General features: G+C 48.0%; 2 protein-coding genes across 7 annotated transcripts; one reads left to right on the forward strand and one right to left on the reverse strand.

The window, feature by feature from the left end:
* Window positions 1-920: 920 nt before the first annotated feature.
* Window positions 921-10347, reverse strand: NFKBIB (NFKB inhibitor beta). The gene is made up of 6 exons (XM_035120067.3): window positions 9767-10347; window positions 8399-8504; window positions 6973-7201; window positions 6254-6342; window positions 5278-5511; window positions 921-3622 (listed from the first exon to the last, which is right to left on the reverse strand). Exons 1-6 carry the CDS (start codon window positions 10177-10179, stop codon window positions 3584-3586), a joined length of 1110 nt encoding a protein of 369 aa, XP_034975958.3. The 5' UTR covers window positions 10180-10347; the 3' UTR covers window positions 921-3583.
* A 366-nt stretch (window positions 10348-10713) lies between these two features.
* On the forward strand, window positions 10714-21818 carry SIRT2 (sirtuin 2). 6 transcript variants are annotated; one of them, XM_088672719.1, is made up of 18 exons: window positions 10714-10833; window positions 10964-11064; window positions 11830-11964; window positions 12079-12196; window positions 12471-12516; window positions 13442-13558; window positions 14079-14120; window positions 15364-15470; window positions 15575-15631; window positions 16519-16587; window positions 17128-17257; window positions 18111-18170; window positions 18386-18441; window positions 19540-19616; window positions 19715-19766; window positions 20307-20374; window positions 20801-20867; window positions 21014-21818. In XM_088672719.1, the coding sequence occupies exons 1-18, from the start codon at window positions 10729-10731 to the stop codon at window positions 21155-21157; spliced, it is 1551 nt and encodes a 516-aa protein (XP_088528845.1). In that variant the 5' UTR covers window positions 10714-10728; the 3' UTR covers window positions 21158-21818. The 6 variants fall into 6 exon arrangements, with proteins under 6 accessions (XP_088528845.1, XP_088528846.1, XP_088528847.1 ...); XM_088672720.1 differs by lacking the exon at window positions 11830-11964; XM_088672721.1 differs by lacking the exons at window positions 11830-11964; window positions 12079-12196 and adding an exon at window positions 11493-11562 and having other exon boundaries at window positions 10964-11031.
* The last annotated feature ends 277 nt before the right edge of the window (window positions 21819-22095 follow it).

Raw genomic sequence — 22095 nt, forward strand, 5'->3', positions numbered from 1 at the left:
CAAAGCTTGCCTACTGTTAGAAATAATCTCTAACCCTGGCTTTTTAACAACCCTTTCTCTGGCTTTTGACACCAGAGAGGTATAATTTTAGGACCCATCTTATTTTTGCGAAAGTAAATTGTTTTAAACTGTTTTTTATGTTGCATAACCCATCCTGGCACCTTAGGGTAAAGACTTTGCGAATACTAGAAAGAAGCCCTTGATGCCTCATCCAGGAAGCAATGAGGGGAAAACCAATGGTCCTCGATCAGTGTTCCCCAAACTTAGGTCTCCAGCTATTTTTGGACTACAATTCCCATCATCCCTGACCACTGGTCCTGCTGGCTAGGGATGATGGAAGTTGTAGTCCAAAAACAGCTGGAGACCAAAGTTTGGGAAACGATGATCTAGATCAGGCTTCCTCAACCTCGGCCCTCCAGATGTTTTTGGCCTACAACTCCCATGATCCCTAGCTAGCAGGACCAGTGGTCAGGGATGCTGGGAATTGTAGTCTCAAAACATCTGGAGGGCCGAGGTTGAGGAAGCCTGATCTGATGATGATGGCAGACAACTAGCCTTGCCTTAATTACTGATTAGAATGTGTTATGTACAATCACCCTATACAGTGGTACCTCAAGTTACAAACGCTTCAGGTTACAAACTCCGCTAACCTGGAAGAGTTACCTCAAGCTGAGAACTTTGCCCCAGGATGAGAAGGCAGCAAGAGGCCCCATTAGCGAAAGCACGCCTCTAGTTAAGAACAGTTTCAGGTTAAGAACAGACCTCTGGAACGAATTAAATTCGTAACTAAAGGTACCACTGTAATTTGTCCTTGTTGGGAGATGGGTTTTTGCATGCAACAAGTATCAGCTTCCTCCATCTACGCAGAGCCCTTCTTCCTCAAAAGAAAGAGTGAGAAAAAATGAATAAAAAGCCACACAGAAATCCATAGCTTTTAATCTGATCAGGGCCAGAGAGACCTACATAATACAACAGACACATGGAAGGCAGAGAGACAGAACTTGGTCACAGACACAGATTAGAACAGATCACAGAAAAACCACACCGTAGCTACGAAACGAAACGAAACACCCAGCCTCGTGGAAGGGAAGAACAATCAATTCCTTCAGACAGGGTTTGCATGTGGAAGAAATCAAACTATGTACATAAGATGGACTGGATTTCCTCCTTTCGTTGAAGACACATATGGTATTATTTATATATATATGTATTTAAATAGCAGCTCCAATGAGAGGGCTCATTGCTGATCCACAGGAAAAGTGGATGCTGTGACTGCAAAAAATCAGCTTATCAGATGTGGGCAAAATCTACCCGCCAGCTGCGGTGTGCCATGCTGCTACCCCCAGACACTGGCACCCTCTACGATATCTCCACCTCGCCCCCCCCCACTTGCTCACACTCAGCCCTTACCCAAATCCAAAATCCAACCTCTCAGTACGATGCAAAGCCCAACCTCCTCCTAAACTGACACAGTCAGTACTCGTCCAGGACTACTCATAACTTCCTTTCTCACCTTGCAGCTGAGCTTCCCCCACCGCCCGCCCCTCGCTGCTTTCTGGGGTGCAGAATGCACATGCTGCCATTACCCCCGGCCCCATTGCCGCTAGCAGAGCAGATTGAGAAAGCAACCTGTGACATTCATTGAGAGTGAGGCAACACTCTGCTTATGTAGGCAGAGGTATGGGGGGGAGGGAGAGGGAAGGGGCCGAGCCCGCCGGTTGCTGAGATACCGCAGCAAAACAGAGCACTGCTGGAAAGAGGAAGTGGAACCTCAGACTTCTGCTAGAGCTAGCAAAACTAAGCCACAAATGACACAAAGGCGGCTGGGCAGAAGCTGCCAGAGAAGGGCTGCCATGTACCACCCAGGACACAGCTTCAGTTCTAAAGGAACAGGAGAAGCATTCTCTCCTATGGAGAGAAACAGAAGACCCCCACTCCCCAGCTGAAAATCACAAACAAGGGGCTTTCAAATAGGAGTCAGAACACAAAAGCTATGGCAGTATCAGACTGGACTGGCCTTATCACGAGGCTGGCAACCTCATGGCCACTAGGCAACTAAAGAGAGCTTCTTCTTCCCCACTCCTGAATGTGGCACTCAGCTGCTGGCAGTCAAAATGGTGGCAGAAGAGGGCAAAAGGGGGCAGGGTGAAGTGGCGCAATAGCACGAACCAGGAGTACAGCACAGGCAGAAGCAGTAAACCCAGAAAGAGGAAGGAGTCCAGGGTCCCTGGGTCTTAGTGACCCAGTTCCTGGAAAGCACGATGGCCCGAGTAGCCTGCCCACATCTTCCCCACTGCCCACAGATGATTCAAGGCATTGGCTGGGCAGAGGGTGGAAAAGACTGCTGTTCCCAAGCTGCAGCCTTGGGAGGGAGGTTAAAGAGGGCAAATGTGGGCAGGGGGTAAGGGGGGCAAATGCCAGCCCCACCCGCTGGTGCACGGAGGCTCTTACAGGCTGCAGAAGATTGCTCAGGGCACAATAGCAGTTCATGTTTAGAATGAAAAGAAGGGGAAGTGAGTCGTAAGCCTAGAAGTGGAGGCGACTGTCTGGTTTCTCAGTGGCAGGAGGGACAAAGGACATACAACCACCACCTGATTGGAGGCACTCTCCTTCACATACGGCAAAGGCACAGTCCTGGTCCATCTATTGGAGGGAGGTTGGAGGGAGGGGGAAAGGGAAGTCGCCACAATCTGTTCTTACTCTCACCCCCTGTCTTCTGGCCCCACCCATTCCCAACCTAAACGAGGCTCAATGTACAGACAGGAGAAGAGCCATGAAAGCGAGGTTTGAGCAAATGAGCACCAGAGAACCTAAAAAGAAATAAATTCATGAGGACGCGTGGTTGTAGAGAGAAGGTATTTCCTGCAAAGGTTTCACGGTGGAGGTGTGTGTGTGTGTGTGTGTGTGTGTGTGTGTGTGTGTGTACATACATATGCACCTATCAATCTTGAGTCATCGCTAATGTAAGATCTAGTGGGTTAAGCCTGGGGTGGGTGAATCCTAACCCAGGCCAAAACCCTGCCAAAAATCCCCAAACACGACAAAAGAGGTGTTTTAAAATAGAACTCGAGTCAATGTAGAACATCCAAATTTTGGGTCTGGAATCAGACACACACACACACACACACCACCCAGCTCAGATATGCGTTTGATGACACCAAGATGTGGTTTAGCTCCTTCCTATCTCTCAAGCTAGCAAGGATTGAGGTTGGGGGGAAGAATTCAAACCTACGGGGTGCTCGTTTCAGAGATGCCAAAGCAGCTATGATCAGGTGCCCCCAATACACACTTTTTTATTATTATTCTGGACATCAAACAAAAAACAGAAGTCATCAGAACTTTGGGAACAAACAGGAAAACAAACCAATAATGGAGCGTAAATTGGAATGGAGCTAAGGGAGCGCTCTCTTTGGCAGACGACGCAGCTCCCTCCCCAGCCCCTTCCCCAGCCCCTATAAATAAGTCAGATCTAGCTCACAGTGAAGAATGCAGTTGCTACAAGAACCAGCGCTGGCTGCCAGAGGCGGAGGCATGGTTAACGGAACGCAGCCCAGGAGATGAAATGGACCCCTTGCCTGGTCTTCTAATGCCCACGGTTGATCACGATGTCATCATATTCCTCCTGGGAAAGCAAAACAGAGCAAAAAAAAAAGCACCATTCATTTTACTCCCACAGACTGTGGGGGGCAAAGGTCACTATCACCGTTGAATTCATTGCCCGCCCTTCACCAGGGCAGGTTGCAGCAATTAAAATTCAGCATTTATAGCAGAGTGTGGTCACAGGAATAGGGGTGGGTCCTGAAAACCCACAGCTCAAGGGTCAAAGGACAGGGTTTAAAGAGGAGAGTCTTCAGCATTTGCCCAAAGCTGAATGGCTGAAGGCACAAGGCGCATCTCTGTGGAGATAGAATTCCACAACTTAGGGGCTGCCACAGAGAAGGCCCTCTTCCTGGCCGCCTTGAACATGCAATACAGGCAACTCCACATTTACGTGGGGGCTCTGTTCTGTGCAACCGCACATTTAAGTGAAATCGCATATATTGGGAACACAGCTGAAAAAGCCTGCAAACACCACAATTGCTCCCTCCAAACCTCCTTGCTCAAACTCCAACTTTCCACTGGCTTCAAAGGTTGGCGCAAGGGCTCCTTGGATTGCACTTGCAAAGGCTCGCAAGATTGCCAGAAGCTGTTTTTGCGCCATTTTTGATGTTTTCACACGCTTTTAGGGTCATTTTTGCCCCTTTTGTGCCAGAGTAGAAAGGTTTTTGGCAGGTGTTTAAAAGTTGACACGGAAGGTGCCTGCTGAATCTCCCTTGACAGGGTGTTCACAGGATTGAGCCAAGGACTCGAAAGTTTGGGTACCTCCTTGTTGTCAAATGAGCCTCATTAACTTGGGGAACAATCAACAACGCTCCTGTAGATGATTTCAGTGATCGAGCTGAAGCGGAAGTGTTCAAGTCATCCTGGAAGTATTCTGGGCCTAAGTTGCTCAGGGCTTGGTAAATTTAAACAAGAATACAGAATTTAGACTTGCGGTTCCCAAAGTGGGTGGTACTGCCTCCAGGGGGCACTGGGATTACCTACAGGGGGTGCTAAGAGGCAAGGGGGTAGCGGGGTGGGCACTGGAGGTGCAAATGACTACCAGAAATGGAAAAGCTGGTATTACTGTATCACCTCGATCAATTTTGTTAAGTTACATTAAATAGTTTTACTTGGATTTTACAAAAAATAATAATGTGCAATTGTTATTATTTGGAATTTTATTGTGTTATAATCTTGCTTAGTGGGCTATGCAAACCACTGTTCTGAATAATGCTTTTTGCATGGTAGGGGGAACTGGGGATGAGTTTACGGAAACAAGGGGGCAGCGGGCCAAAAACAGTTTGGAAACCACTGGTTTAGACTATGGAGCCCTTCATATTTACAGACCACACATCCTTTTCCTCTCGGCACATTTCATTATGGACCCAGAGTGGTTAGGGCAACCCAGTGAGATGGACGGGGTACAAGTAATAAATTTATTATTATTACTGACAGAAAACCGAACAGCTACCGGTATATCCTATATTTCTTTATTGGCAATTGCAACAATTTACAATTTCCTTCAGCTGATTTTCCCTTCAGTTTATTTGTCTGTAAGTTGTCTGTTATTAAAAGTCACTTAAAAATATATACAGTATATTGGGGGGGGGGAGGAAATGCGAAGCACTCACACACCCACACCCCTGTAGCCCCAGATCTCATAGCTTGGGGGGTCTAGCTGGGGCCCAAACTCACCTCGCTGTTGCTGTCCAGACTCTCCTCCGAGTCCCAGTCTGGCTCCTCTGAGCCAAACTCCCGCAAGAGCTGGGGAATCTTTTGGTCGGGCCGGTGCAGGGCGCTGTACATGGGGGTGTAGCCAACATACATGCGGGCCTCCGGGTCTGCTCCAGCGTGCAGCAGGTATTCAACCACCTCTGGGTTCTGAGACTCCACAGCCAGGTGAAGAGGGCTCCGCCCACAGCTCAGCTCCTGCCGGCGAGATGGGAGAAGGAAAGGGGATGCACAGCGACTCATGCTGGGAGCTCTGGGGTTGGTGGGTATGTTGGGAGCCATGGATCTGCCCCAGCTGAGCCACTAACTAGTCCAACCTTTTTGCTGGGGCTGCTGGGAGTTGTAGTCAGAGGCAGCTGGGAGGCACCAGGCTGGCAAAAGGGGCACTGGAGTGTCACTGACCGCTTCTTGAAAGGAAGGGCAGAGTCACAAAGGGGAAGAGGTGGTACTAAAGGGGCAAAGCTCACACAGAGGGGTAGAGCGACAAAAATTAGAGGTGAGGACACTTGTGTTGGGTCAGACCTAGTCCAGCATCCTGTTCTCACAGGGGCCAACCAGAGGCCTGAGGGAAACCCATAAGCAGGATTTGAGCACAAGAGCAACACTCTCCCCTCCTGTGGTTTCTGGCAGCTGGCATTCAGAAGCATTGCTGCCTCTGCTTGGTGGAGGCAGAGCATAGCCAGCATAGGTAACAGCCACTGGTAACCTTCTCCTCCATGAATTTATCTAATCTTCTAAAGCCTCTTTTAAAGGTGTTTCTTCTTATCCCACTGCTGCTAGTTCACAGGGTGAATTAATTCAACATGCTTCTTAAAGGTGGTGGTGGGGAGGAGGATGACTTTGTGTCGCTACACAGAGGGTTCCTTTTCCAGTGTGCATACCCCACGCAGGATGGACCTCACCTATGTGTGCCTATTTCACCACCGCCTCTGAAACTAACCGGTTTGTTGAGATCAGCTCCCCCGGAGATTAAGAGACTGACCACGTCCAAGTCTTTCCGCAAGATGGCAACATGCAGGGGCGTGTAACCTACGGAAAGAGAGATTGGACACAATTCTGCGGCAGCCCAGGCACTGAGGCGGAGAAACTACCTTGTGTAATGCGGATTTATAACCACCACCACAACAAAATGGCATGTGGAAATCATAAATTAAGAAATGATACGGATCAAATACATTTGCATTCCTCCAGACTGGATTGTTCCTACTGCAAAATTCAGAGTTTGGTTCCCAAGCTAAGGGAAAAACTGAGGTAGGCGCTGCAGTAAGAGGAAGGATTGTGCAGAGGAAGGATTGTGCAGTAAGCACAATCTTGAAAAGGAACAAAAGAAGATGGGGGAAAGGGGGTGGGTGGAGATGGAAAACAGGCAAATGTGTATAACGCAAAAGTATGCAAAGCTCGCAAATCCTCAACCACAAGTGGTGGAAACGAATCCACTCCTCTTTAACTGCCCACCAACTTCTAAGTCTGATATTTTAAATATTAAAAGTTTGGAAGACCCATGCTGATCCATCTCATTCTCCCACCCACAATACTCATAAGGACTCGAAACTTTTGGCATTTTAAACCTGCTCTTCACTAGACCCTACTGTCTCCATAATATGGAGGACTTCAATGAGACCAAGCAACTATTTTCCCCAGAGGACCCAGGAGAGGTACCATCAAAATTGGTGCAGTCCAGTTGGGCCCGAAAGCCGCTCCCTTCGCAGGGCCTTTGCGCAACATGCGGCGTCAGGAGCCTCTGCACGCACTCCCTCTGCCCTTCTCGGCACGCCAAGTGCAAAGCGGTGTGGCCGCCCTTTTCCTGCACACACAGACTGGCTCCCGCCGACACAAGCTTGCCCACAAAATCGGCAGCCCCGAGGATGACTGCAATGTGAAGTGCTGTCTGGGGAACAGAAAACGAGAAAGAGCCCCGAGTTTGAGAAGAGCCGCTTACATGCCCCTCACTCCTGGGATGACAAGGCGGAAGTGGGGAACTTGTGGCCTTCCAGATGTCATCATCTTAAGTATTTTCAGGAACTATACAATGGGTTGGTTTTAACCTTGACAGTCTTATACGGCTCGGGGAAGCGGATTTGGAAGGAGCTCTTGCTCCCGTATGAACCTGTGCATGCGCCAGAGGCCCTTCCTCATCATGAGTGAAAAGGCAATAAGCTCAGGGGTAGAGCATCTGCCTTGCAAGCAGGCAGCTCCAGGTTTAATGTACAGGTAGGGTTGGGAGAGAATCTTGCCTGAAATCCTGGTGAATTGCTACCAGCCAGTACACTATTATTATTATTATTATTATTATTATTATTATTATTATTATTAACATTTATATACCAAGGATCTCAAGGTGGTGTACATGATTCATCCTCACAACAATCCTGTGAGGTAGGTGAGGCAAAGAGATGGTGATTGGCTCTAGGTCACCCAGTGAGCTCCTTGGCTAAGTGGGAATTTGAACCCTGGCCTCCCCAGGTCATAGTCCAGCACTCTAACCATTCCACCACACTGACAATACTGAGCTAGATCAGGCATAGGCAAACTCAGCCCTCGAGATGTTTTGAGACTACAATTCCCATCATCCTTGACCACTGGTCCTGTTAGCTAGGGATGATGGGAGTTGTAGTCCCAAAACATATGGAGGGCCGAGTTTGCCTATGCCTGAGCTAGATGGACCAAAGATCTGAGTCAGTATAGGGTAGTTCTTATGTTCCTAAGAATTTCTCCTTTTAAGGGTGAAACAAATGCTACCCAGAGATAAACCTGGGAGAGGTGGGTTCTGATGCTTTTGTTTTTTAAGTTTTAGGTTGCTGGTGAAGACTCTGATTTCATTTGCTGTTTTACTGCTCCTCTGTGCTTTAAGACTTATTTAAAAATGCCTTCCTTTGCTTCTTTTTGCAATTTCCAACCTTGTTTTCAATGCACGCCGCCTTGGAATTTTTTAACTTAAAAGTTCCAAAGGATGTTTCTAAGTCTGATTATTATGCAGACTGCTGTTCTCTACAGGGAGGGCTCATGGCTCCTCCCGATGTGCGTTACGAGCTTTGGGAAATTGAGGCTCACAACAGAGCAGTGCAAAAGTGCGTCTCAATCCAACCTGTCCAAGGTCGTTCTGAATATCCAGGTAATCCGTTCCTTGGGTGTACTGCAGGATGGAATCCAGAAAGGCCTCGTGCTCATGGATGACGGCCAAGTGGAGAGCTCTGGAAAAAACAGGAAATAACAGAGGCTGCTGAGAGGGGCAAAAGTCTCTTATCGCTCAGGGGGGGGGGAACCATTTTCCAACACAGATGGGGAATACAAAACAAGGAGACCTCAAGCGGCTGCAGCCTTCCATCATTTTGTGGCTGTCCAGAGTTTTCAAAAAGAGGACTGTATTAGAACAAACTGTTCTCCAACTCAGAAGATGTTTAGAAACTTAAAAAAAAATTGCAGCTCTACCTTACATGTTGTTGCTTGAATTAAGGCCAAATGTGTGCATAGTATTAGTATCCGAGTTCTCACTTGTATTATTTTAGAAATAGGCAGAGTATTGCCAACAGAACAGTCAGTGCTCATAAAAGAGCAGTTTGCAGGGTTACCCGCCCCCCACCCCCACCAAAAGAAAACCAGAGGACACAGTAGTTACTGGCTTGCATGGGATCTTATCAGGCCTAGTCACGTCTTTGTTCTAATTTTGAGATTTAAATAAGCCCACAAAAAGTAGTAGTCAACTAGTTAGTTTACTATCCAGTTCTGAGTCACCTGCTTTCATGCTGGCTGCAGAAGGAAAAAAGCCCCCTCCTCTGTGACCAGAATGCAAAATGAAATACCAGCCACTTAGCAGCCTGGTAGAAAAACCCCACTCCTCTCTTTTTCCAAACACGCTGTGGGGAGGAGGCAGAGCTTATTCCAAAGTAAGCATGGAAACCCAGTGAACAGAGAGAGACAGAATGGAGAGACCATTCCTCCACCAGCCCATTCATTCACCTGCACAGAATTCCTAGTACCAGGTGTAGGTGTACCAGGTGTGTTTTTATATAAAAAGCTGTTCTAGCCTACCAGTGCAGAGCTTATGTTTCAAGATGCCCTGACATCTCTGTGCAAATGCAAAAGCGGCTGGAAATGATCTGGTGAAGGAATCGATCACAGTGGACAGTTCCCGTCAGCAGAGCAAAAAAGAGCAGGCCAGAAGGCAGCTCCTGAACCACAACAGCTGGAAGAAGCCTCATCAGCCACCGGTGCCTGTAGCAGTGGTCGGAATTGGTGGCCACTACAGGCACAGGGAGGCTCCGGAGCAAAAAAAAAAAAACCCCAAATCCTCATTCATGAGCAGGCAGACGAAACCAGCATGCCCAGGCTCAGCACAGTTTGGTGCCCAGGTACAGCCACCGCGGACCCAAGGCAGACGGGGAAATTCTGCAGCTCCGTCCCCCTATTATGAGAAAGACTTCCGATGCCGGTTTCCTTCTGACACAGTACGTACGTGTCCCCGTCCTCGGTGACGAAGCCCAGCACGTGGTGCAGCCAGGCCTCGGGGGCCACCACCGCCGAAGCCCCGTTCTCAAGGCGCACGGCCCCCACGCCGTCCACAATGGCGCCCACGTCCTCGTCTCCCCTCAGGGAGTCCCCGAGGGCAGAGTCCAGCCGCTCCAAGTCATCCTCTTCCTCCAAGAGCGCCTTCTGAGGGCCAGTGGAGCCGGAGGGGCCGGGGTCAGGGGTCACAGCCCGGCGCCCAGGCCCCTCCTCCACCTCGCCAGGGCCCACCAGGCCCGCGTCTCCCTGGATCTGGCCCAGCTGGGCCTCGCTGAGGGAACCCAGGCCGCTGTCGCACCAGTCGTCGCCTTCCACCCGCTTGGGCTCCCGCAGGCCGCCCTGAGCAGCAGCCTCGGAGGCCATGGCGGAGGCGGGAGGGGGGGGGAGACCCTACAGGAAAGGCCTGGAGGGCCGCAGGGCCATAGGGATAGTCTGGGCAGAGCGACGATGCCCCGCAGTCGCTCCTTCCACAGACAGGGGATTTCAGCGGCCTGGGGAATCCCCAGACTGGCGTCTGGTCGGCGCAGTCGCAGAGAGGCATGCCGGGAGCCGTAGTTTTTTCCCCTTCCCGCGAAGCATGCAGGGAGCTGTGGTCCCGGCCTCTCAGCATCCGGGTCATTCCTCCCAATTCAAAGAGCCCGGCGACCATGTTGGCTCTCTCGCAAGGCACGTCGGGAGCGGTAGTTCCCATGGGCAGTTTCTCTTTCTTCGCTTTGTTTTTACCTCCTATTCTGCTTCCCCTTCACACAAGGACACTATTCGGGGTGATTGTTTGAAGACGCAAAAAAAGCAATCCCCCCCCCCACCGACACATTTATAACGTTATTCGCCAAGCGCCGCAAGGCATGCCGGGATTCTCGCCTCTCCTCGGCGGCGACGGGTTAAAAAAAACAAACCACATTTTCCCGGCGCATGCTGGGAGCCTGGCTGGCGATTGGCTGCCGTGCCGCGGTGCCTCCTGGGGGTTGCAGTTCTCCTGTAAGGGGACAGACTGCGGCTCCATGGACAGCCGGGAAGGTAGCCTGTTGTGAGGGGGTTTATTGGGGTGCGGGAGACGGAGCCCCGCACCGCTGAAGTAACCGCCGCTGCCTCCTCTCCTCCTCCTCCTCCTCACACTCCCCCTTTGTTGTGTCTTTTCCTGTCACAGAGCCCGGAGCCGCCTTCGCTGCCGCCGGGGAGGGCGAGGAAGAGGCCGAGAAGGGCCCTGCCTCATCGGTGGAAGAGACCGAGAAGGGCCCTGCCTCATCGGTGAGAGGCTGGCAAAGGAAAACGGAATTGGTTGGGGGTGGGTGGGCCCCCCTCGTATTATTATTATTATCATTATCATTATCATCATCATTATTATCTCCCTTGGGGGTGGGTGGGGAGGAGGTGTGGTCAGACCCCTCCCCCTGGGCCTGCCTGCCAGGCAGAAGTTCAACAGGCAAAGCCTCTGCCCCTCCCCCCTTCCTCCTGCCTTGACCAAGGTCTATATTTGGCCTCTCTCCTTCTGCGCTTTCAAGATCATCAAAAGAACCACACATTTCTGAGGAGGCATTCGAAGGCAGCCCCATTGCAGGGGAAGCTTTTAAATGTTTAACGCTTGGTTACGACCAGAGTGGCTGGGGAAACCCAGCCAGATGGGTGTATGTGTGTGGGTTTAAATAATAAAAGTATTATTATTATTACTCATACAGTAGAATCGTAGAGTTGGAATGGTCATCTAGGGTCGTGCAAGGAAGACTTTTTCCCACAGCTGGGCCAATGGTGAGCTGATGAACACCTGCTTTTTGATGGGACCGGCCACTTTGGGCAGCTCCCAACAGAAGACTAAAAACACGATAAAACATCAAACATTAAAAACTTCCCTAAACAAACTTCCCTAAGAAAGAACTTGGTTTGATCCAGCACAGCACTTTCTGCGTTATTCGGTTCACATTTTAAGAATTATGTAGCCCAGATGGGTTATGCCTCGATTGTTAGAGATCCCAAGAAGGAACAACTGGTTTGTAAATTTAATATATGACATCGTAGGGGAAGGAATCGTAGAATCGTAAGAGCTGGAAGGTATCACCAAGGGTCATCTTGTCCAACCCCCTGCAATGCAGTAATCTCAGCTAAAGCATCCATGGCAGATGGCCACCCAATCTCTGCTTTAAAATCTCCAAGGTAGGAGAATCCACATCCTCCCCAAGGGAGACTGTTCCAAGCCCCCTCTTCAGCGCTCAGTCGGAGCAAACATCAGTTGGGGTTTCCAGCAGGTCACAGTTTGCTCTGATTCAGCTTTAAAGAGTGGGTTTTCACGGGGAAAGCTCCAGAGCGAAAAAGAAAAAAGAAAGCATTTGGACACAGAGATTTAAAGCACAGAGGATCATGCCTGGAAAGACTGGAGGAAAGGCAGGTGTGAATAAGTCCTCATAATTTCACCTTTCGGAATTTTAATTACTGTTAGGTCGCTGTGGCCACTGTGTTCTCTGTGTAGATCCATGGTGAAGAGATTTCATATGTCAGAAAGAAGTGAGCAAGTGAACTGTTAATTGCCGTGGAGGAGCAATAAGTAGTGAGGTTCAGTTATGCAATGGTAGATTTAGGTTATACAGTAAAACAAACTTCACAGTAGCTTAGAAACAACCTTTTTCAACTTCATTTACCTTTCGTTCCTATTTTTTATACAGGATTCAGATTCTGACAACGAAGCTGGAGCTTCTGGTGAAACTGAAAGTAGGTGTCCCATTTGAGGGGCTCCTATGTATGGGTTTGGGCCTGTGCGGGTGGAAGTTTAAATCAGTGATGCAGTTGACAACAACGTATACAAAATAAAGGCCACAGATACCTGCATAAATCTGAAAATGTACTGTCATTATCTCACCTTGAATTGTGTAACTTTCTGTCTAAGGATGCCAGTCTAACCCTACTTATCTGGGAGTAAGCCCCATTGACATCAGTAGCACTTACATCTGAGTAGACCTGGCTAGGGTTGTGCTGTAATATCTATTTTTTCTTAAATACATGAGTTTTTCCTGCAGAGCAGCCAGTGGTTCATTCCTTTGACTATAGTTGCAGACTGGGAGCAATGTATTTTTAGGCATTTGGAATTTCAGCCGTCAGGTTAGCTGTGCACATTCCTACCCATATCTGATAACTCATGAGTTAAATCAGCTACCAATTAGACCCTTTCAAGTTCCTAAACATCCTTCTGTATTTAAAGCTTTTTATCAGACAGGTGTGGGGCTGACCCTGTATTAAGCAATCATTGGGCAACCTTGGGCAGCAAATTGGTCAGTTTTGTTTACTATTTTTTACTACTTTTAAATTTTTGTTTTTGTCGCCAAAATGTTTTTGGCGGTCTCTGGGAGGAGGAGCTGCATTCTCACATCCATTATTGATCTTATGTGTTGAAAAATGAAGCAGTTATTGGGAAGAACCAGTTTCTAACGCAGGTCTTTCCCCTTGCCCCTCAGATTCCTACTATCTCTCCGTTATTATGAAAGGTTTAGTTTTGACTGCAGATCATTAGCAGTGCATAATAGCAGGTTTTGAGCAACACAAACTTCTGCAGGCAAGATGTCATAATATAGTCCAGAGTTTCTGGACATTTGAGATTCATTGTGTCTAACTTTATAGATCTCTCTCTTTCTCTTGCCAGTGGATTTTCTACGAAACCTCTTGTCCCGAACACTGGGCTTAGGCAGTGAGAAGCCTGAGAAGGTGCTGGATGAGCTGACGTTGGATGGTGTGAGCAGGTTCATGCTGTCTGAAAGATGTAAGCCAGCACTCCGTTTTCAGGTGGGCTTGGACCTGGGTGGAATTCTGGCAGCCTCTTGGTTTAACACCCTTTGCCAAGCTACCAAAAACACTGAGATGAAGCAGTGCTAAGATAAAGCTGAAACAGACCTCTTACTTTTAAAAAATTAATCTGGGCCAAAGCTCAGCCTTTTTTCATTTCTAAAGAGACGAATAATTATTATATATTTCTTTATACCCCATCCTTTCCCTGACTCAAGGTGGCTTACAGATAAAATCAAAGAATTGTACAGTTGGAAGAGACCTGAAGGGCCATTTAATCCAACCCTCTGCAATGCAGGAATCTCAGCTAAAGCATCCACAACTGCCGCGTAAACCAGTTGAAACAAATGCTCAGTAAAGACCAAATGTAGTCTAACCACAGACCTATGGCACATGGAAGAGCCCACAGTGTTGCTACAGGGCTGGGGGTAGGTGTGAGACTGTTATCATCAAAACAATGGAGATTTAAAAAGTGCTTCCCTCTTTTTCTGTTGTAGGCAAGAAGGTAGTATGTATGGTGGGAGCAGGAATCTCAACTGGTGAGTTTCACAAGGACTTTTTTGAGCATGCACTTTTATTATTTTTGGTTGTGTCAAAAGGAAGGAATAGAGCAGGCTGCGTTTCTGGCCAGCATGTAATGTGTGCATGTGTCAGAGGCCTCTCTAGTCATAACAGTGATATATAATCCCACCTATGGGGGCGCTGACACTTCTTAAATAAAAATGTTCATCTGTCTTTCCAGAGATGAGGGTCAGCGTAGAATGAGTTGCCTCCTGCTGACTCTGTTGGTTCACTTGCAGCCTAGTACCTGCTATCCAAGGTCTTAAGCAAAGGTCTTTTCCTGTTCTGCCACCAGAGATTTGTTTTATAAACTAAGAGACGTGATTGGACCTGAAAGATTCTGCATGTATATCATGTGTTCTGCCACTGAGCCATGACTCCTCCCAGGATAAAGTAGCTAAAGGCTGCACACCTACCATGTGTATATTTTAAAACTCTGTAGTATTGAGGGTGGCTACAGCTATTTGTCTGATGTCAAGGAATCATTACCCAGTATTGATAACCAAGTCTATTAAATTGGATCAGCACTTGATACAGATATCCCTCGCCTGAAATATTGTTTGTGACCACTCTGGCCTCTTTTTAAGCTGCCTGCTTAAAAAGTCTTCCAGGCAGTTTCCTGATCTTCCCCGCCAATGTGCACCTACCAGGGAAGAATCAGGTGTATTCAAGGGCAATGCTGAAACTCAACAGGTCTGTTGATTGTCCCCTGTGAGATGTGCACACATTGAAACCTCTCTCAGAACCCTCTGTAACATGAGGAGTTTTCTTGACAGACAAGTCAATGTAGAAAGTGTCCTTCATGGTGATTTTTTCAAAATAACTGGCTTATGTCATACTCTATGATTAAGCTGGACTGATCCAGCAGGGCTCCTGTGTTATCTGTTTGAATCATATAATCATAGGGTTGGAAGGGACCCCCTGCAGTGCAAGAAATCTTCTGCCCAATGTGAGGCTCAAACCCACGGCCCCAAGATTAAGGGTCTCATACTCTAACAACTGAGCTATCCATAGTTTCTTCTTCCGTTCTTCTGTGGAGTGAACTGGGGTTGGAACCAATAAAGCAGCAAACCCACTTCCCAGCTTAACTAATGCTGGTGTCAATACATGTGCACATTGGATGAATCTTAACCAGGGGCCGGGGGGGGGGGGTAGGGTAGGGCAAGTCTCTGGTAGGATTTTTCAGCTACTGAACTAACGAAGTGACCTTGTGCCTCTCAGCTGCAGGGATCCCTGATTTCCGCTCACCAGGCACGGGGCTCTATGCCAACTTGCAGCAGTACAACCTACCATACCCTGAAGCCATCTTTGAGATCAGCTATTTCAAGGTACCACACTTAGTCATCTGCCTGCAAGCTGGCATCTGCTGAAAACACCATGTTTTATTGTTTTCTCTTTGCACAACTGATTGTATTTCTCTGCCTTGATTTAGCAACACCCTGAGCCATTCTTTGCTTTGGCCCGAGAACTGTACCCAGGGCAATTCAAGGTAAGCTTTCTTTTGCATTGTCCCTAATTTGGAGTTAAAACATGGCTCAGGGAGAGGGGATTGGATATCAGATGTTTTGGGAGGGTTTGGGATGTGAGGATTCCCAGGTTCTGTCCCCAGATTTCAGCCATGACTAACTTCTAACTTGTTTGTGGATTTTCTTTTCTGATGTTTCAAAGTCTCTTGGGATCTTTGATTTTTTTCAGCAATTCCCTTTTAACTGCATTCACTTCTTTTGGACTTGGTGCCATGGATTTAAAGAAGGGAAAACTAGATGTCTCCTCATTTTCAGCACAGCATATGTAGGAGGCAGCTTTGTTTCAAAGCCATGTAAACCTGTTTGCAGCTCTGGTTTGTGGAGCAAGATGGGAGCTGGATTTCTCCAGGGTTTTCTTCCCAGTTCAAATGAGTTGAGGGGATGTGGATCTTGAATCCAGAAGAGGGCTCCTGTTGGTGGGAAGAGGCCTGGAATTCTGGGTCTCTGTTGCCACTCTCTGATTAATCCTCGTCCCCTGTTTTGCAGTACAGTACTAGCTCTTGGTTTGGGGAGTAGAAGACCCCTCTCTCTGAGCCTCCACACCCCTGCCTCTATAAGGCACTGCTGCCCATTTGCCCATAACCACTGGTCCTCATAGGGATAGCACAGGGGAAGTGAAGAATTCTGCCCCATTTGCTTTCTCTTGTTGCCTGCATGCAAATAGGCAGCAACAGGAAAGAGCAGGAGCAGCAGTCCAGGAAGCTCCAGAGAGTAGCAGTGTGGCCCTTGCAGGAGTGCCCAGCAATGCCTACCCTGTTGGCAGCCCTGTTCCTTGAGTTCCAGTAAACCACCACCTACCATATCTGTTTCCAAGAATAGTTGCTTAGCCTGGGGCTCTGCTCTTTTTCAGCCCACGGTCTGCCACTACTTCTTGCGCCTCCTGAAGGAGAAAGGGATGCTGTTGCGCTGCTACACACAGGTGGGTAAAACCAACCTCATGGATCACAAAAGAGGGCAAGTAAATCTTTCAGCCTAGAGGACTTAGGGTTTTTTTAATTTTAAAGTGTTGGAAACATCTGGTGAGCCTGGTGGTATTGCTCTGCAGTGCAACCCTGCTTCCAGAAGTCACTCTAGATGGATATGAGGGAAGACTGGAGGTCAGCACACCCAAACTCAGTGGAAGCAGAGCTGACCACCAGCCCTGTAGCCATTCCTGGTTCTTTCTTCATTGCATGGCATACAAATAGTAAAAATGCTTCAGCAGGAAGGATATGTAGCCCCAGTGTCAGAACCACCTGCCTCAGTCAGTAGTTTGACCTCTGTTCCCATGGGCATGGGCATTGCAGTTCTTTGCCCTATTACAGAGCAGGAGCCTTTGACACATGAGGAGCATCTCTTAGAATTGTGCTCCTTGTTGCTTGTTGCCCTTAGTCAGCTTTAGCTCTTATGTGGGCAGCCATTTGGGCTTAGAGAATTTCTCCCACTCACTTGTCCTGGACACTTTCTCTGTCTTTCTCAGAACATAGACACCTTGGAGCGGGTGGCTGGCCTGGGTCAGGATGACCTCGTGGAAGCTCACGGCACCTTCTTCACTTCCCACTGCATCAATTCCGGTTGCAAAAAGGCATACACCCTGGAGTGGATGAAAGGTGATGCTCCATAGTGTGTCTTTGTTGCAGGGGGTGGGGGGGGGAGGGCAATCACGGGGTCCCTAAAGGGGTATACAATAGAAAGGGAACGTCCTTTGGGAAAATCCTGCTGAATCTCTTGGATGTGTCTTTGATAACCTTTTTGTAGAGAGGAAGCAATGTGTGATAGGTTGCCACTTCTTGGTGGTGAGATAACCGTGGTTTCCATACTGTGTGAATGCTGCTCCTGAAGGAGCCACTGCTGCCTGTGATTTCAGCATGTGTCGGGGCTTGTGTGTGGCTACTCTTGAGAAAAGTCGCCAAAGTCCATCCTGTCTTTAACAGGTTTATTGTGCATTGTATTTACAGTGCTGAAATGCCAAGAAACATGAACCTTCTAGTCACTTGCAGAATCCGGGAGTGGACGTTTCCTGTTACGTGACCAGCATAAGAGCTTGGGCACCCCGAAACGCCGCCTCCCCTCCTTACGCTTAGTACCACGCCTTAACTGGGGTGACGGAAGTGGCTGCCCCGTCTCCTCGGACCGTTGGCCTGGTCGGTGCCAGGGCTCTGCAGCATCGCTGAGCCCTCTCTCCTCCATCCCCCTGACTTCTTCCTCCCCCTCCCCTGACCGGCTGCTGCTGCTATCACTGCTCTCACTGGGCGATGTGCTGGTCAGCAGGAGAGGCGGAGGCTCCCTGTACAGAGGGCCCCTGACAGTGTGCCAACTCGGTCACCCAAGGTATAAAAGAGTAGCTTCTTGTTTGCTCAGTATGGAGGCAAGTGTGGGTGTGTCAGAAAATGGGCTTACTGCCCGTGGGCTGCGTTTAGTTACATTTTCTAGCATTCCAGACCTCTGTCTGTTTCCTTTCAGAAAAGATCTTCTCATCTCTCATTCCAAAGTGTGAGAAATGTCAAAGTGTTGTGAAGCCAGGTGAGCTTATCTTCTGAAATGTCCCACCCCCAAGTCACCTCCCCCCAGCACATCTCAAAATCCTTTGTCGTAGATTTGATTCAAACACAAGGGCAGAGGGGTTAGAAATTTGCTTTGCAGCTGTTTTTTGTTTCTAATGAAAACTGAGATTATCAAGGAGCCGCAGTCTATTCTCTCACAGAATCTCTCCTGACTTTCCCCCCTTCTGTACTCAGATATCGTGTTCTTTGGGGAGAACTTGCCCTCTCGTTTCTTCTCTCTGATGCAGTCAGTAAGTGTCCTGGTTGCTTTTTCCTCAGAGTCAGGATTCCTGTACCCCCATATTCACAGATCTGCAAAGCCCCATGACCTCTGGATCCTTAAGTTAACTGCTGAAATTTGCACAAATGCACTAGATATTGAATCTTTGGTAAATTTTGTGGCTTTTTAAATGTATTTTTGATTGGGTTATGTAAGCCTTCCAGGGTTTATGTAAAGAGAGAACATGCTGATTTTTTAAAAAAGAAGTGTTGACCAGAAATGGGAGCACAGTGCACCTTGTGAATGTGCAGAGTAGCTTCAGAACTGCACCCTTCCATAATTCACATGGGGGAGGCCTGCAGCAGAGAGCTGTGCACAGAGGAGTGAAAGGAGAGTCAGTGATCTCAGTGGTTTGAGTCCCCTTAGTGACTACCCCGGGAACCGTTGTCCTTGCTCTCAGCTGGATCTCAGTGATGCTGTCACAGAGCCAAATCTGTAGGCTGTGTAATGCTATGATAGGCCTACTATATCGTTCTAGATGGCTGGGATTAGTAAAGCATTTATCAAGGGGTAGGGAAAATGGAAACGGCAGATTGGGCTATAAATAGGTACAAAAGAGAAGTATTTGTGGAGGGGGTTAAGGAAAACCCTGCACCAAAGATGCTTGTGGGGAATTAATGCATTCAGAGCAGCCCTGTAAATAGATTATAACTGACTCTTACATTGTTCACTGTGGGCTTGTTAGCTCAGCACACTTCAATTTGTGGCCAGAAATCACTCTGCGTGCAGCACGCCAGCATTTAATGCTCATGCATTCCAGGAGTCAGTGGTTTTCTTCTCTGCTGAAGAGCTGCAATTGCCTCCACCCTCATGGGCTTTGAACCACAGAGTTCTCCCGTGAACTATAATGAATGTAACTATGTTCGAATCGTGAGGCTTGTTTAGCCCAGAGAGTAGATGATAACTGGGTTCAGGGCAATGCACCCAAAGGGTGCAAATAGCCTCCTTGTGGTTTTGGAGAGGGGAGGGGAGGTATTGAAACATGGCTAGAGAGCCTGCGGTGGTATTTCTGTGGTGCTCACAATCCTTCACAGCAGCCCACACCCCTCTCCTTCCCTCCTGCTTGCAGGATTTTCGTAACGTGGACTTGCTTATTATCATGGGCACCTCCCTGCAGGTCCAGCCCTTTGCCTCTCTCGTCAGCAGGTAGGTGAACTTCTGCCATGTAGGCACTGTGGCTGAGGGATGACTATTGCTTGCTGAAGCAACACTACCATAGCCATTTTTTCCTTTCTCCTTTCAAGAGTACCCACAAACACACCGCGGCTCCTGATCAATAAGGAGAAGACTGGAGAGGTAAGATCAGGTGTGGTACAGACTATGGCCCTCTGCAATTTGGTATTCTGGGTTGAAAAGCTTCTCAGGTACCAGAAGTAATTGGCTTTGTGACTGTAATTGGAGCAGGGAGAACATTTTCCTGACACCAACTTCTACTCTGCTCTCATTAGGAACAGTGGGACACGCAAGCAAGGTTTAGAGGCTGTGGTTTTAATGAAATCAACTCTCTGTGCTTTATTTGGGACAGCACTGAACCTCATCAAGTCCAGTTTCCAGTAACAGTTATTTTCATAGTTGAGTTCTAATGGGGACCTTGTTTCCAGTTGGACAAAAACTTGCCCACAATATCAACAACAACAGAGTCTCTTGAGCAAGTGATATGTAGGGGCAGAATTGAAGCCTTCTATGAAGATAGTTGACCTTAAGACTTAATCAATGTGATGATACTGATGAGGACAGTGAAAAATCCATGAAACAGTCATTCCCTCTCCCTCCCAATGATAGGTGCCATCTTGGAGCCATTGAGAGACTCTTTTTATGCTTTCTGTCTCTTTGCAGAGTGATCCTTTCATGTCCCTGATGGGCTACGGCAGTGGAATGGACTTTGATTCAGAGAAGGCATACAGGCACGTGACCTTTGGGACTGGGCTGGGAACATAAGCCGAGCCGCTGATGCTATCACTGGATGGTGGGGCCCAGGGAGTTTAATGGTGTGGTGCTCAGAACAGAGCAATTAGTAAAGTGGAGGCTCTTGGGCAAGAGGACATGGAGTTTATCCAGGTGTTTGGGTTGTACCTCTCTTGAATCTGCACTGTTAACACTTTGTGAGTGAGTACAGTAGCCTAGAGGCACAGATGCTGCGCTCACTTGGTGGCTTTAGGAAAGCCACTCTCTTTTTGACTCCTTCCATCTGTAATTTTGGGATGATAACACTGGCCTTGCAAGGAACCCTGCGAGAATGTATGTGAATTGGTTTGAGTGTTTAGAGAGCACTGTATGTTTTTCACTGAAGCATAATTCTTTTGTGGGGGGCCTCCCACCTTCTCTTGTAGGGATGTTGCCTGGCTTGGAGACTGTGACGAGGGCTGCCTGGCTTTGGCCGAGCTGCTGGGATGGAAGGTACCTATCCTGTTAAGGGACCACTGGGGTGCAGCCCAGATCAAACATAAACAGGTTGCCTTTGGGTTTTGTCTCATATCCTTCCTAGACTTGCAGCAGCTCCATTCCACCTTGCCACTCAGTGAGATTGACTTCTTTTCTTTCAGACGGAGCTGGAGGAACTGGTGAAAAAGGAGCACGCTGCCATAGATGCCAAGTCGGGCGGGGCAAGTGCCTTCCACCCTCTAACCAAGGAGCAGAAGGAAAAGCCATCCCCAAAGAAAGAAAAGCCCCCTGGCAGCAAAGAGTGAAGAGGTTTGACAGGACAGGAGGGACGCTTGCTGTGGAGGAATTAAAAATCAACATGGCCACAGGCTGAGTGATCCTTGTGGCTTGCTGACTTGCCTAACTTGACTTCTTTAAGGGATGTGGAAGCCCGGGATCAACAGAAATATTCTTCTTGGGAGATAATGAAGTGGGGAATCCAAGCTGGGTTGTGGAATGGAAGTGAGGAGATGCCCAGGTAGTAACACACAAAGTCTTTCTGCTGACTTTGGGGGTGTTTGATTGAAGCCCTAAATTGCTGAAATCATGAGTGAGAAGGTGGATTCTTGGATTAGCAATATTCATATTTCTTTGGGGTTGAGTTCCATTCATTTATGCTTCTGTTTCATTTGTTAACTTCCATTAACCCGTGCTATGTCTGAAGGCTAATGGAGAGAGTGATGAACCAAACCAGCCTTGGTCTTAACTCTGCCCTCTTGCTCTTTTTCCTGGAGAACAGATTCATTCTTTGGCACCAGCATGGCCAAGAAAGGCAGTTGGGGAGAGTGGTTGTCCGAGGGGATTATCTGATAACCCTCTTGACCTTTGGAAGGTTGCAATTTTGCAAGAGTACTTTTAAGCTTTTGCCTTGATTGTTTTGCATTAAGCTATTATAAGTGGCAATTAAATACAAGCACCTTGATCTAAGGACAGGATATTGTGTCTCTTTGCTCTGCTCCTTCAAGCACTTCCTCACATGCAGGGCCTTTTCTGGTTGGGTTGTTGGATTGTGTGTGTCTTGGGTTGCTTTTTATTATATAACCTTTCCAAAAGAAAATTGGAGTAGGTCTCAGCAGATTAAAAAACAAATATTAAATTACTCATTTAAAATTGGATTAAAATAAGATAATGTCTGAGTGATGTTAAAAAAACCACCATAGCCCTTTACAGGAACCCAGAAGCCAGCCCATAATTTCTAAAAGAT

Source organism: Zootoca vivipara, chromosome 6, assembly GCF_965207765.1.
Source record: "Zootoca vivipara chromosome 6, rZooViv2.hap1.1, whole genome shotgun sequence".
NCBI classification, from domain to species: Eukaryota; Metazoa; Chordata; class Lepidosauria; order Squamata; family Lacertidae; genus Zootoca; species Zootoca vivipara.